The sequence below is a fragment of the Epinephelus fuscoguttatus genome, linkage group LG11 (genome assembly GCF_011397635.1).
Source record: "Epinephelus fuscoguttatus linkage group LG11, E.fuscoguttatus.final_Chr_v1".
Taxonomy (NCBI): domain Eukaryota; kingdom Metazoa; phylum Chordata; class Actinopteri; order Perciformes; family Serranidae; genus Epinephelus; species Epinephelus fuscoguttatus.
The window spans coordinates 1057670-1073249 of record NC_064762.1 but is presented as its reverse complement, the minus strand read 5'-3'; the positions used below and the strand labels follow the sequence as shown (position 1 = coordinate 1073249).

Below are 15580 nucleotides of genomic sequence, written 5' to 3'. Positions count from 1 at the left end.
AGACTGTCCGATGTGGATGAGCCTGGCTTAGAGGGCTTATGGTGCCAGTGCAGTTTTTGCTGTGCTGTGTTCCAATGGTGCAGTTAAGAGGAGGCTGGCTGCTTTTTGTGTCTGTACAGAGTTAGCTGTTCTGTGCTAACTCAGTTTTGTTGTCCTTGTTGCTGGAAAACGTTAGCTTGCAAACTTTTTGTCTGCCTGGAGCACTAAGTTCTCTGGTCTCTTCAGTTTTTGGGTCACATTCAGAGAATCTTTCCTGTTGATAGCAGGAGAAATGTGAGAAAGAGTGGGGGAGGGTGTAGCAGCTCCAGCTGCACAGCCCTACCTTGTTGAAGGTTCCAAGAAAAAAAGAGCAGGACCAAGCTAAGAGGCTGATGTTTGTAGGCCTGGTGAAATTCCAGGGGGTCACATGCCACACTTCACCAATCATATTTGCAGACTGGCTCCATGGGCGGAATTTCACACTGAGGTGTGACACAGTAAAGGCCAGTGGGAGAATGAATTCATTTGGCTTTTCTTTGGTCTGATGAACAAAGGAGGGCACAAAAGTCATTATGAAAGGGACTGAGCTTATTGGACATGTCTTCTCAAGTTTATTTTAAAGCTGCTCAAGTGGTCAAATCATCTGTGGGGTCCAGTGATCCCAACATGATGAATCCAGATAGAATAACATGGTAAACCTCTCTTTTCCTTCCAGGGCACATTCACCATACACAGTTTCACCCGCTGTGAGGTGTCTGACAGTAGGATCATGTCATGCAGAAATACTGATGGCCGGAGATGGGACCAAGTCACACATGTGCAAGTCTCAAGTAAGTCCCAAGTCATTTTTTTCTTGGGCAAGTCAAGTCAAGTCAAGTCCTGTAATAGGTCAAATCAAGTCAAGTCACCTTATTATTGTAATTTTACCTGCAGAATCTGATCTTAATAAAGTGAAAAGACAAGATATAAGTAACTGTCAGTAAACACTGACTTCATCGCTGCAATGTTTACTTTGCTGGGACAACCCCCATGCGTGCGTGTGCACACACACACACACACACACTAACCAAGGCAGCAGCCAAAATCCCCCATTTAGCTCATTTAACCCTGTGTTGCTCATTCATAAAACGTACAGCTGGTCTTGTGATGAACCGGTTGGAATGTTCGCTCATGTTTTCTGGGGTTAATGTTAGCAAATAAATTAAAAAACAAGTTCCACCAAACTGACCCACCACCCCACCCCACCCCACCCCTGTGTCGTATCAAGCTAACGTTAGCTAACTACCGACTAACCAGATAATATTAGCTAATTGACAAGCAATTACTGGGCAGAATGGCTCTTCAAATGACGAGCAAAGTTTGAAGTTGTCGCCTGGCTGTCTGAGATGTTTATGCCGCATGTCTTGCACTGTGCTGTTCGCCTTTTGCCGTGATAATGGTTATTCCGAAAGCCGAAGACAATGACTCTCTGTACTAACTAAGAAACGAGATCATATTTCTCCTGTTTTAGCTTCTCTGCACTGGCTCCCTGTAAAATCCAGAATTGAAATTAAAATCCTACTGTTAACTTATAAAGCTCTAAATGGTCAAGCTCCGTCATATCTTAGAGAGCTCATAGTGCCATATTATCCCACCAGAACACTGCGCTCTGAGAACGCAGGGTTACTTGTGGTCCCTAAAGTCTCCAAAAGTAGATCAGGAGCCAGAGCCTTCAGCTATCAGGCTCCTCTCCTGTGGAATCATCTTCCTGTTACGGTCCGGGAGGCAGACACCGTCTCCACATTTAAGACTAGACTTAAGACTTTCCTCTTTGATAAAACTTATAGTTAGGGCTGGCTCAGGCTTGCCCTGTACCAGCCCCTAGTTAGGCTGACTTAGGCCTAGTCTGCCGGAGGACCCCCCTATAATACACCGGGCACCTTCTCTCTCTCTCTCTCTCTCTCTCTCTCTCTCTCTCTCTCTCTCTCTCTCGTATTCTATTACTGCATCTAGCTAACTTGGCCATTCTGGATGTCACTAACTTGGCTTCTTCTCCGGAGCCTTTGTGCTCCACTGTCTCTCAGATTAACTCATATCACAGCGGTGCCTGGACAGCGTGACGTGTGTGGTTGTGCTGCTGCCGTGGTCCTGCCAGATGCCTCCTGCTGCTGCTGCCATCATTAGTCATTAGTCATACTTCTTCTGTTATTATACACATATGACTATTGTCACACATGTACACTGCCAGATATTAATATATTATTATTAATTATAATATTATTAGTTTCATTAATGGTGTTGTAAGCTACTGTCATTACCATCTGTCCTGCATCTCTCTCTCTCTCTCTCTCTCTCTCTCTCTGTCTCATTGTGTCATGTGGATTACTGTTAATTTATTATGCTGATCTGTTCTGTACGACATCTATTGCACGTCTGTCCGTCCTGGAAGAGGGATCCCTCCTCAGTTGCTCTTCCTGAGGTTTCTACCGTTTTTTCCCCGTTAAAGGGTTTTTTGGGGAGTTTTTCCTGATCAGCTGTGAGGGTCATAAGGACAGAGGGATGTCGTATGCTGTAAAGCCCTGTGAGGCAAATTGTGATTTGTGATATTGGGCTTTATAAATAAAATTGATTGATTGATTGATACCCCTCCCACTGACATGTTGATGCCTATCTGATATAAGAGGGCCTGTTTCTTCAATAAACACGTAAGGTACGTAGAGAGGGCATGACTGATTGACAGGGTAGTGATCCAGTCATGACAACGCCATTCTCAGCCTGCGCTGCTACCAGGTAATCGACATTATTTTTTAAATTAATTTATTAATTTTACATTCTAACCAAAAACATGATGTGAATAACACTCAAGTCATTCAAGTCATCGTGTCTCAAGTCAAGTCAAGTCCCAAGTCTTTAACTTCCAAGTCTGAGTCAAGTCTCAAGTCTTTTATTTTTTGTCAAGTCAAGTCACAAATCATCAAAATAGCGACTCGAGTCGACTCGAGTCCAAGTCACAATGACTCAAGTCCCCATCTCTGCTGATGGCTAATGCAATGTTCTCTAACACTAACTTCAGCAAATGGTCTGGCTCACCTTCTCTCAAGACCTTTGGGCAGCTTCTCAGGATGTGTTCATGGTTCCATGACCGAAGTAAAAAGGAAACATCAATGCCTCAATGTCACCCCAGGTGTGGAGGTCCTAAAGACCTGGGGCGACATTGTAAACAGCCGAGATCATGAATTTTCAATGGGGTTATGCCTGCCAGATGTTGGACCTCAAGATCTTTTGCTCCAGCACATTCTCCCAGCTCGTCCATGATCCATGGTACCTTATCCTTACCAAGTAAAGAAACAGCCTAGTCCTGCCTTACCTATCATACTGTTACTAGAGTCCAGACTAGAGTCCTATGTCTCAGCCAAAAGTCAATGTCTTCTGTGTCTTCCTGGGCTATCCAGTGCCCCCCTGCTCACACAGCGAAGACATCAAACCTTATCTCAGAAGAGACTGACAGTAAAAGACACAAAGGCCCAATTCCAATCTGATCCCTTACAGACTCACTGACTTAGAGGCACGTTCATGTGAAGTGCGTGAGTGTGTGAGGGCTGTCCCATTGTCAAATCATCAAGTCAGTGAGTCAGTGAGTGAGCCCTTTATGCCCCCTTACCGTAGGTCAGCATCGATGCGGACTTACGGTAAGGAAATTACCCACAGTTCATAGCGTTGTGACGTCAAATACAGGGGTTGCCCTTGGGACACCGGAAGTGTTGTAAAAAAAAAAACAAAAAAAAAAACAAAAACACGGTCGGCAGATATGCAAATGGTAACGTTATGGAAGGAGAGCGAAAAAACAGATAAACAATGAAACATTACATTAACAAGGATTTAAGATGGTACATAAACACACATGAAGTCATATCTATCTATCTATCTATAGATATATATTCTTTGTGTGTGGAATATATGATGACAATAACCGATAAATGATCACGCCCAGAGCCGCCAGTGTCAACAACATTTTGTAGAGAGGGGGATAAGTGCTGTCCCATTCCTATTTGTAGCATCCGGAGCCCTTTCAGACTCTCACACTCAATCACTTACAGCTGACGTCAGTTAAGTCAGTGAGGGTTCAGGGCTTGAGTCTTTAGAGGCCGGACTGGAATTGGGCCAAAAATTTTACATTCTTACCTTTTGTCAGTTGACTGGTGTCCACCTTTGAAATCAATAGGTCTCTCCATCGACCAGTCACTTCTGATGGAGACACAGCTGGGTTCAGGTCCAGGACTAGAAGAGTCTGGTCTCTCATGTTGGATCCTGATAGAATCACAAACACTGATAAATGTACAGATATACTGAAATTCTGCTGAACATTATGTTGACTTTTGAATGTTTTAGTACTGATAACAACAAACTGAGATGAACTATTACTTTTGATCATCAGACTTGTGTCCATCTTTGAATCAGACTTCCAGATTGATAGTTCACTGTGTTTTATGAGACTGATTTCATTGATTGGCTATCTTTTTTTTTTTTTTTAAGATATTTTTTTTTTGCTGGGGGGGGGGGGGGGGGGTATTTTTTGCCTTTAATGGACAGGACAGCCAAGTGTGAACGGGGGAGAGAGAGAGAGGGGATGACATGCAGCAAAGGGCTCGAACCCGGGCCGCTGCGGCAACAGCATTGTACATGGGGCTCCTGCTCCACCACCAAGCCACCGACGCCCCGATTGGCTATCATTTTTACCTTTCCATGAACGGTGCCCCATGAGGTGATTTAAGGAAAGTAAGTCACATTATTTAACATAACAAATAATTATTATTAATAATTATTAATCTTTTCTGATAGCCATTTTAATACTTTGAACCACAGGTTCCCAACAATTGGTGATTCATTATGAGGTGACTGGACACTTTCCAATCCAGCCAGTTTACATCACCTGATGGATTTGATCAGTAAAATGAAGCTGTCTTCTTCCCCTGTGGACATAATTCCATCATCTCTATTTTTAAAAGTCTGGCTGATTGTTGGTCTCACTGTGCTTTCTATTGTAAACTCCTCCTTGTCTACAGGATGCGCCCGTTCCTATTTTAAACACACTGCTATTCAGCCAATATTGAAGAAAACTAACCTAGAGCTTGCTCTGCTCAAGAACTATAGACCTATTTCTAAACTACTACTGTTGTCTAAAGTGTTAGAGAAGATTGTTGCCAATCAACTCACAACTTCGTTGGAGAGACACAATATTCATGACAAGTTTTAGTCAGGGTTTAGGAAACAGCACTTTACTGAAACTTTACTTCTGAGAGTTTCAAATGATATTTTAATGTCCTCTGATGGTGGTGACTGTTCTGCGTTAGGACTTCTAGACCTCAGTTCTGCGTTTGACACAGTGGATCATCAAATCCTCATTAAGTGGTTGCGTGATTGCATTGGCCAATCAGGCAAAGCATCAGACTGATTTAATCCCATCTCACTGACAGGAGTTTCTCTCTCTCTATTGCAGACTTTGTATCTGATTCCTCTCCTCTGTCCTGTGGTGTCCAGCAGGGCTCGGTTCTTGGGCCACTCTTATTCTCTCTGTATTTGCTGTCGTTGGGAAAAATAAAAAAGAGAATACTAGATATAACTTATGTGCAGATGATATCCAGCTCGACTTCTCGTACAAACCTAGTGAGCCTTTCAGGTTATCTAGGATCCTTGACTGCCTTCATGTGATCAGTGTCTGGACCGCTGAAATGTTTTACAGGTCAGTGCTGATAAGACGAAGGTTCTGGTTGTTGGTCCCTCTCTTTATGCAAAGTATCGGCCCTCTTTCCTCTGCTGCTCACTCAAAACTTTGATTTGCTACTTATAGGTTGGACTATTGCAATTTAGGGAAGCACGATAATATCAGCACATCATCAGCTGATACTGGCTTTGAAATTAAATATCTGAACATGCCGATTTCTGAAGAAATGAAAAAACATTTTTATTTTTTAAATTGGCAAAGTGAACATGTACAAAACATCAAGTAAATGATGCAAAACAATATATTTGAAAGATATATAAGTATGTATGAAGAATATAAATGAAAAAAACAGTCAGATAAGCAGACAATAAAATAAATATATGTAATCCTTTCACAGTCGGCTCATTCAGCGTTAATTACCACCAGAGCAAACAAGCAGAAAGTATAACTGACATGCTTGTAAGTTAACCAATGATAACGGGTCTTAGGTGCTTATGATTCAGCTCCTAACTTTTTAACAGACTAAACATAGTATGAAATGCTGATAGTGCTGTCTGAAGATAACATTCAAAATCACCATAAAGTAACCAAACAACCATATAAGTTTGTCATTTTTGTGTATTAACAAACTGGTATAAATAAATCTGAACAATTAAACAGGTGGGGCCACAGATGTGTCAACGTTACAGTTTGTAAAAGTCTATGTAGTATGTACGTTGGAGCTCAGAGGAGTTAATCTGTTATTTACAACACTGCATCATCCTGATCACGGTAAATCCAGGGGTCGCTGTCTAATGAGGTCCTTCACAGAAAAAAATGGATGCCAAAAAAACAACAAAAACAAAACACAATGCCAAAGGATGAGTCTCGCAGTGCTGTGTTGTCTCTTCTGCTGTACCGTTCTACATTCTCTCTTGATCCATCGACTGACAGAAACTCCACCACAAAGCTAGCTAACGGCTAGTGAGCTAAAGCCCACACTAAAAGCTGCTAAAGTAGCTAGCTCGATGCTAACGGGCTGCACCCTTAGAAAACAGAAGGCTGTGAATTATTATTTTCCTCAGGGCTTTTCTAATTTTAAAGGACATGTTCTTAATAAATGCAGATAAATCAGACAATGAAATAACAGTACTGCACACTGCAAACACAAATAGGCGATACTGTCATTGAACAGGGTATCACGTGAGTAAATGAATAAGGAGACATATAAAAATAAAATAAACAGGGTACAAGCATACACATACATACACGTCATAAAGCAGTGAGCTAGTTGGAAACGCTGACCTTAGAGGCTGGAAATATTCTCATGAGGAGAGATGACAAGAACTCTGCTGCTGCAGGCAGTCGCACTAAAACTCTTTCCACTGTGGAAAATACAGTGTCAAACCTTCGCTCTGAAACATCTCAGCTACTACGACCTGAAACTCCAGGAAATATACCCTACCAAAGATGTGCCCTCCTCGGCTGCAAAGGTCGGCTGTAGCTCTGCACTGGCTGAACAAACCAAACTGGGTTTTACTGGTGGACAGCTGCAGACACAGAGAAGTGATGAAGCTGGTGGTTGGATACGTGGTGGATGAAATGTTTCTCCACGAGTGACTCTCCGTCTGTCAGACAGATCTTTGGGAAAATACCGCTCACAGCCAACTGAATAGTGTTGTGACGTTCACGAACAAACCGATTCTATTGAACGGCTCGTTAACATGAACGATGGGAACCGAGTCGCAGCTGGGAACCGTTCTTTTTTTTTTTTTTTTTTTTTTCCATGAGTCATGGTGGCTTTACACACATACAAACAATTTGTATAAAGGGTAAATCCAAAATAGTGATGTCACTGTCAAAGCAGAGTGATATGATGCAACCTTGTGGAATATTTACAATGAATCCAGATCAGACTTTAAAATCTAGTCCACACATGTCAAATGAGGTTATAATCAATATTTCAGAATAATTCAAACTCAGATATTGGTGGGATATCTAATTTTGTATTATTTTGTTCCAAATCTCACTCCATCATACCTCCCAGTGATTATTTCCAAGATAAAATGAGTTACCACCAGGCTGGCTTCTTAAAACTTAATAAATATAAAAATCAGTCAAATGAGCCAGTTTTTTGAACGGCTCTTTGAAAGGAACGGCTCACCAAGATCCGGCTCCCCTCAAAGAGCCATAAATCCCATCTCTACAACTGAAGTACTCCAGTTAATAGAAGCTATCAAGCCTTAGATACACTGAACTGCGATCACACTGACATTCACACAGAGACACATCTGAAGTTTGAGGAGATACGCAGTTACCAGTTTTATAATGCATAACGGAAAAGTAATGCAACGAGTAGTGTAACACATTACTGTTGGCAGGGAGTAATAAGGCACGTAATACTACTACTAAAAAGAGCAACGAGTAATGAGTAATAGATTACACTTTTAGAGTAACAAGCCTGACACTGATGATATCACTGGTGACATGTTTTCATTCACATATTACTGGGAGTGACTCTTTGTGAGTGCTGTGAAGTTTGTCCTTCCTTTGAATATTGAGGTTTAACTTTATCTCCTCTGTCGAATCATTTAATTATCATGAGTTATACACTTCATAAATATTCACCTTTAGATACGTTATGACTTTGTTGTCTGAATTCATATTTGTCATACAGTTTTCGGTCTCTGTCACTTTATGTGCAGGTTTGTCACAAGATAAAACAATTCTTATTTTATTTCACTGTTTCCTTTTTATTTATTTGACATTGAACCTTTTTTCTTGTTACTAATTATGTTAATTATTTAAATTATACATTTGTGTTATTTTCATTTGCAATTTCTGTCAGTGTTTTTTTTATCTACACCAATACATCACGTGACCTGTGTCACATGACCCTCACATGAGCTCTTAAGGTGCGGACACACCAAATTGACATCAAAGAACTAGCGGCGACGAAAGCCAACTGTTGCGTCGTCTACGTCGCCTCACGTCGCCCTGTGTCAGTTGCATTTGAAACACACTACACGGACTACATCCGACAGCCAAGTAGCACGTACGTTCTGCGCCTGCGTGAGAGAGAGCGGAGTGAGAGAGTGGTACATCCTGTCAGCCTGTCAGAGACTAGCGGAGGCTAACTGGCTGTGCTTCCCTCCGGTCATGCTGCGGCTAACGCTCCGCTAGCCGCTCCCAGCTAGCTCCGGTTTGTTATTCAGGTTAAAGTGGGAAGAAGCAGCGGGTCTGTGGGGCAGCTGAGTGAAGTGGAGCCTGAGGAGGAAGCACCGGTTAGCCCCGGTTTCACTACAGGCAGATTCACTCGCTACAGGGGCGAGGAAATAAAACCTGAACAGCCAATCAGAGTGATCTCTCTCATTGACAAGCTCCACCGCCGATTCAACATGCTCAATTGGCCAAAAAGCCGCCAACGCCAAAGTGCCGACGGTGCGGGACACACTGCAAAAACTAGGGCAATAGACATTCACTGACGGCCGACTGTCGGCTTGGTGTGTCAGGGCCTTTTCCAGTGCATTTTATACCCTGATGAAGACTCTCTAGTGGAAACCTGTTGGTTTATCCATGTATTGATAAAGGATCTTTAACTACAGTCACAGAGCCTCCGGTGTATTTTTGGACTGCCTGCACCATGGACTTTTACACTGAGTAAACTTGCTAGTCATTGTTTTTTCTAATCTTTAAGTGACTCTTTGCCCCGTCCTTGAAGAGCACCTGATTTTTTACAGCCAACTACACAGAACCTGAACCCAGTGCAGCGCTCCCTCAGTCAGACTGACAGGAACACACACAAACATTTTACATTCTTACCTCTGATCAATAGAAGGATGTCCACCTTTGAGGTGGATGGGTCTCTCCATAGACAGGTCACTGTTAAAGGACACACAGCTGGACACAGGCGAGTCTGACCTGTTGAACACACACAGAGCTGTGAGTGTGAACAGTGATGGTGGAGTGATTTGAGTCATGGACAGTTAGAGATCCTGGTCTCACCTCTGAGCTTTGGTCTGGCTGTCATGTTCCCCACACAGAGTGGTTTTAGAGGGAGGGACTCCCTCCTCTCTGTCCTCAGCCTGATTCATAGCAGAGTCCACACCTTCACACAGACACAACAACATGCAGTCACTCAGTGACATGACACAGACACTCAGAACCCTCAAACCTACGTTTGGTCAGATGATTCTAGTTTATTATAAGGTCTGATCTAAAAATATATATACAGCCTAATTAAGCTCCGGGGCTATTCACAGCGCAGGCTGAACAACGCCTCTGCATCATCCCATGATTTAAAACAAAACACCCCAAATATTAAAGGCCCATGATTCATGTGTCAGTCTTGTTGTTGTCAACACCTGCAGCAGTAAACAAAATGCACCTGAGCCAAGTTTCAGCCGTCCGACCAGTTCTAACGTCACAACATGTCTCACTGATGATGGAGCTGAAGTTGGACAGTTTCCCGACAGTTTCCAGCAGCCTTCAGTCCGTACAGGAAGTCACAGACACACTCACATCCTGTCTGAATGATGTCAGTTCATTAAAGTGATCAGACCCATATATCAGTTTGTTCTCAGTCTCCAGTTGTTTTAATTATGAAAGATTAATTTATTAAAATGCTTTACAGGTGATCTGTAGTTTATGTTCATGGTTCATGAACTCTGCTGTAAATCAGCACCATATCAGTTTGACCTGTCGCCATGGCAACAGAGACTGAATACACTGAGTCTGACTGTAAGCTTCATATTTGATACAAGACAACAGCTTTCATTAAGGCTCAGTCAGACACAGTCAGGGCTTCACATCTGTACACATGTTAGTTTAAGAATGACCACCAGTCTGTGTGATGGTGAACACTTCAGTTACACAATAAACCTTCAGGTCAGACAAATACAATCTTAATCTCTAAAATGAGTAGTTTATCTAAAACGTCATCTTGTTGAGTCGACATCTGAACCAATCAGCTGTTAGATCAGGTGAGAGGCAGGCGGTGCAGTCGGTGGAGAGCAGCTGCAGCTCCTGGCTCTAAAAACTGCGGTCACCTTCTCAGCGAACCTAACGTGACCATCAAACATGATCAGATTCCTCTGGTAGGATTCTCACCTGCTGAACTCACCTCAGGTCGACTTACAGACACTTTCCACCTTCATGTGTGGAGGAAACACTGGGAGAGAAGACGCTGCTCATTTCTTCCTCGTCTGTCCTGGTGTCTGTGTGCGTCTGCTCTGAAGATGCCGTCACTCCTTCATACCTTCACAGTCCAAGTCTAAAAAAAACCACAAAGACGTTAAAGCCAGTCTAACCAATCTAACCAGTCTAACCAGTGACAGGTGCCAGGCAATCAGAAGTGTTTTGATTTCCTTGTTCCTTGACCTCACCTGCCTGAGGTCATTGTTAAATCTGCTCTCCTCCTCTTACCTTTGAATAGTCAGGTACTAATTCATATAATTATCTGAATGAGCTTTAAATATTCTGAAAGAATCCCAGAGAACAGACTCGCTCTTTGTGCACGGCACATGTTCGTGCAGCACCACACCACATGTCAGAGTTGTTGAAATGAATCAGAGCTGTGGTGAGGGACACTGAAACATGTTTCAAAGCTGATTTTTTGTTTACACAGACACATAGAATTTGGAAAACAATTTGGAATCTGTCTCCACATGCACCGAGCAGTTGGTGAACCTGAATCTGCCGGAGAGGCAGATTAACTGGGGGTCACTGTCTCGGCTGGCTGCACCGACATGTTTTAATGGTGGTTTAGACTCATGACAGTGACACACAGCGCTGAGGCTGGGAGGCAAACACTGTTGTTACCTGGCTCTCCAATCACTGTCATCACTGGCTGTGTGCAACATACCTGTGGCAGAAGCTCCACCTCCTGGGAGTTGTAGTTTTTAAGCACTGTGAGGCCTACAAATCACGGCCAGACTTATTTTATAATATCAAAATACAATTAAAGGATGGATCTTATGAAGCTCTAGTTAAAGTTCAGCCAGGAAGACAAGACTTTTCATGCTCAGGCTGAAAGTTTTATTTCTCACCCTGCACACACTCAGAGACGTCACTGATCAGAAGGTGTAGTTCCACCATCCGTCCACTTGATGGTGATGACTAACCATCTAATGTGTTTCTATCAGCTCGGATCAGGAAGACGTCACTGAGGAGCTGCAGCGTGGATTATATTTAAATCTCAGTGATGAGACGTAATGATTCATATGTTTATTTATAAACTACTGTCAATTTGGTGAAATGTGTATTCATGATCTAAATACAGTGATTTCCAACCTACATTTAAGGATACTTCAGAGACCAGCTGTGACGAAACTGTAAGAAATCTCTGCACCAGGATGTGAGCAATAAATCTTATTTTCCGAGCAACAGTTACAGTTTAGAGAAGAAAGTGAAACCTGTCACCTCTGAATATCTCAGGCTGTCACAGGCATCATCAAACTGAGTGACTGGGATCAAAATGTGTCAATGAAACCGTCCAGGTGTGTGTATGAACCGTGCATGTGAGGACAGTGGGTGTTTCTCAATGTCAAGTAAGGATCCTAAAATGGTCAAATTTCAAGGATGCTACATCATCAAATCTCAACAAAGACTGAGTCCGTCTTTTAGAGAAACACCAAGGATGCGTGTGTGGATCCTCCGCAGGTATAAAATCCCCACAATGCTTTGCACACGATTTGCAGGAAGTGAGGGCAGAGCCTCTTCAATGAAACCTGTGCCAGCAGAGCTCGACAGGATTTAGATTAATATGTCATTTGTGTGGATTTACGTCTCAGAGTTTATCAGACAGAAACCTCATTTACACTTTCAGATAATGAGATTTATTAAGTAACCTGATTTAGATAAAACATAAAAGTTTTAAATGAATCATTCACAGCAGAGATGGAGCACAAACGTTTTATTTAACTCACCTGTCTGTTTGTTGTGTGATCCAGAAATATATTCTCCCTAAAAGTGGAGGGAGATGAATGGAAGACCGCCTTCAATAGCCCCAGCGGACACTATGCATACTTGGTCATGCCCTTCCATCTGACCAATGCTCCTGCAGTCTTCCAGGCCATGGTAAATGATGTTCTCAGAGATTTCATCAATATCTTTGTATTCATCTACCTGGATGATATTCTTAAATTCTCCAGATCTGAGCAGGAGCATGTTCACCATGTCAAGTGTGTTCTCCAGAGGCTTTTGGAGAACAAGTTGTTTATAAAAGCTGAGTGTGAGCTCCATGTCCCCAGGGTCTCCTTCTTGGGTTTTGTGGTGGCTGAGGGAAACATGTAGATGGATCCAGCCAAGGTTCAGGCAGACGTCGAGTGGCCAGTTCCAACCTCCAGGAAGAAGTTGCAACAGTTTTGGGGTTTGCCAACTTTTACTGAAGATTCATCCGTGAGCACAGCATGTTGGCTGTTCCTCTCACTGCGCTGACCTCTCCAAGCTCTCCTTTCCTTTAGTCATCTGCAGCAGACAAGGCCTTTGGTGAGTTAAAGAGACGTTTCACCTCCTCTCCTATTCTCAACTTGCCTGACCCATCCCGTCAGTTTGTGGTGCAGGTTGATGCCTCAGATTTGGGTGTGAGGGCAATACTCTCTCAGAAATCTGCTGTCGATCATAAACTCCATCCCTGTGCCTTCTTTTCTCGTGAGCTATCCCCCACAGAACGCAATTATGACACAGGGAACCGGGAGCTGTTGGCCGTCAAAATGGCATTGGAGGAGTGGAGGCACTGGTTGGAGGGAGCTAAACTGCTGTTCATCGTCTGGGCCGACCACAAGAACCTCGAGTACCTCCAGTCAGCTAAACGACTGAGTCCCAGGCAAGCCAGGTGAGCGCTGTTCTTTAACCGGTTTGATTTCTCACTCTCTTACCGTCCAGGATCTAAGAACATGAAACCAGACGCTCTATCTCGTGTCTACCAAGCTGAGGACCATCCTTCCCAACCTGAGGAGATTCTGCCCCGATCCTTGGTAGTTGGTGTGGTTGCCTGGGAGGTGGAGCAGAAGGTAAGAGACTCTCTTAATACCCACCCATCTCCCAGCACTTGCCCTAATAACCGTCTTTTTGTGCCAGATGAGGTTCGTTCTCTGGCTCTGCAGTGGGGGCATTCCTCTTGGTTAGCCTGCCATCCTGGGGTGACTAGGACTCTCTCTCTCCTCAGACAGCATTTCTGGTGGAGTTCCAAGGACCGAGACACCCGGGAGTTTGTGGCCGCATGTCCTGTATGCTCACAGAATAAAAGTTCTCGTCAAGCCCCAGCTGGCCTCCTCCAGCCTCTGCCCATTCCCCATCGACCATGGACACACATCTCTCTGGACTTTATTACCAGACTCCCTGTATCGGAGGGTAACACTGTTATCCACTCTGAAGTTGATAGATTCTCCAAAGCTGCTCACCTAATTCCATTGCCTAAACTGCCCACAGCCAGAGAGACTGCTGAAGTCATGTTGAATCAGGTCAGCATGTTTCGGGTGCACGGTCTTCCTTGTGATGTTGTCTCTGACAGGGGACCTCAATTCACCTCTTGTTTTTGGAAACAGTTTTGCACCTTGTTGGGAGCCACAGTCAGCCTCTCTTTGGGTTTCCATCCCCAGTCCAATGGTCAGACAGAGAGGATAAACCAGGAAATGGAGTCCACACTGCGTTGCATGGCTTCACGCAACCCCACCTCCTGGTCCAAACAACTGTTATGAGTGGAGTATGTCCATAACACCTTGCCCACTTCTGCTACTGGTCGCTCACCATTGCAGTGTTCCCAGGGCTATCAGCCTCCTGTGTTTCCTGAGCAGGAACGCGAGGTCAGTGTTCCATCAGTTCAAGCCTTCATCCGTTATTGCCGGCGCACCTGGCGTGCTTCGCGCCTCAGACCGCTATCACAGGTCAGCCAGTCGTCACCACATTCCAGTCCCCACCTACTCCCTGGGACAGAACGTCTGGCTCTCTACACGGGACTTACCTTCTGTCATAAATCCTTCCTGATCTGTGTTCAATATTCACCCAGTAGTTTGTTCTTGGTGGCTAATTCTCATCATTCCAGATCCTGCCATTCCCCCATGCCTGGCCTTCATTCATTCCCTTCACCTGATGCTGCACGCACATCTGCTCACCTGCACTCTATTCCCTCGTCAGCTCCTCAGCATATATACACTAGTCCATTTCCCCTTGTCCTCTGCCAGATTGTCTTAGTTTCTTGCTAGCAGTCCAGCCCTTACCTTTTCACCTGAAAATTGTGTAACTCTGCCTGATTACCTGGCTCTGGTTCCCTGCCTCACCCCTGTCGATTAAGTTTGCTCCTTCTGATTGATCTCCTGGCTCTGACCCTTGCCTGTTTGTTGGATTAAACCTTTAGGACTTTGAATTGAACTGATTGTTTCTTGTCGTGCTTGTGGGTTCAAATTGCTCTGAGTCAGTGACCGTCACACATGTTTATCAATCAGTATGCTGATGTAAGGAAGCATGAGGTGAGCCTGTTTCATTACAGGCACTAGCGGAGTCACCAGTCTTAAATTAAAGGATGGGGTCAGGTCCAGTCTTAAAGGACTGGGTCGCAGACATGATCGTGGATAACTGTTGAGCTCTGGTAGTAAGCAGGTATGAGTCTGTAAAACTGGTGATACAAATAAATCAACAGAGACGAGGTGTGAACAGAAGAAGCTGTTGTTGCTGTGGACAGATAATACAAATGAGCAGAGGAGCATATGTGTGTGTGTCTTGTTGATAAAATCTGTCCCTCTGGTGTACTTTGCATACATGCCTTCATACCTTATGTTTAATAAGCAGATGCAGATTATCATGAAATGATCAGACATGCCATCATCAGTTACATTTACTGCAGACTGTTTGGATGCGAGGGACAAAACAACAACTTGACAGAAGGAACTGGTCCAGGTCACCGAGGGCTCGGAGCTGTCAGAG

The 15580-nt window shown here is 43.8% G+C and overlaps 2 protein-coding genes across 7 annotated transcripts in view; one reads left to right on the top strand and one right to left on the bottom strand.

Moving 5' to 3' along the window:
• Positions 1-15580, top strand: part of LOC125896593 (NACHT, LRR and PYD domains-containing protein 12-like) — a 451585-nt gene that overhangs the window by 392833 nt on the left and 43172 nt on the right. The gene's annotated exons all lie outside the window — the stretch shown is intronic.
• LOC125896595 (NLR family CARD domain-containing protein 3-like) overlaps positions 1-15580 on the bottom strand; it is a 47904-nt gene that overhangs the window by 11539 nt on the left and 20785 nt on the right. For 2 of the 6 annotated variants that reach the window (XM_049589263.1, XM_049589265.1), the window contains exons 2-4: positions 9665-9767; positions 9482-9580; positions 4141-4266 (exon numbers count right to left, since the gene is read on the bottom strand). In XM_049589263.1, the coding sequence (XP_049445220.1) occupies positions 4141-4266; positions 9482-9580; positions 9665-9753 (314 nt within the window). In that variant the 5' untranslated portion in view covers positions 9754-9767. Of the gene's footprint in view, positions 1-4140; positions 4267-9481; positions 9581-9664; positions 9768-10046; positions 10066-10768; positions 10907-15580 lie in introns of those variants that run through there. The other 4 variants (XM_049589261.1, XM_049589262.1, XM_049589260.1 and 1 more) reach the window with 4 other exon arrangements.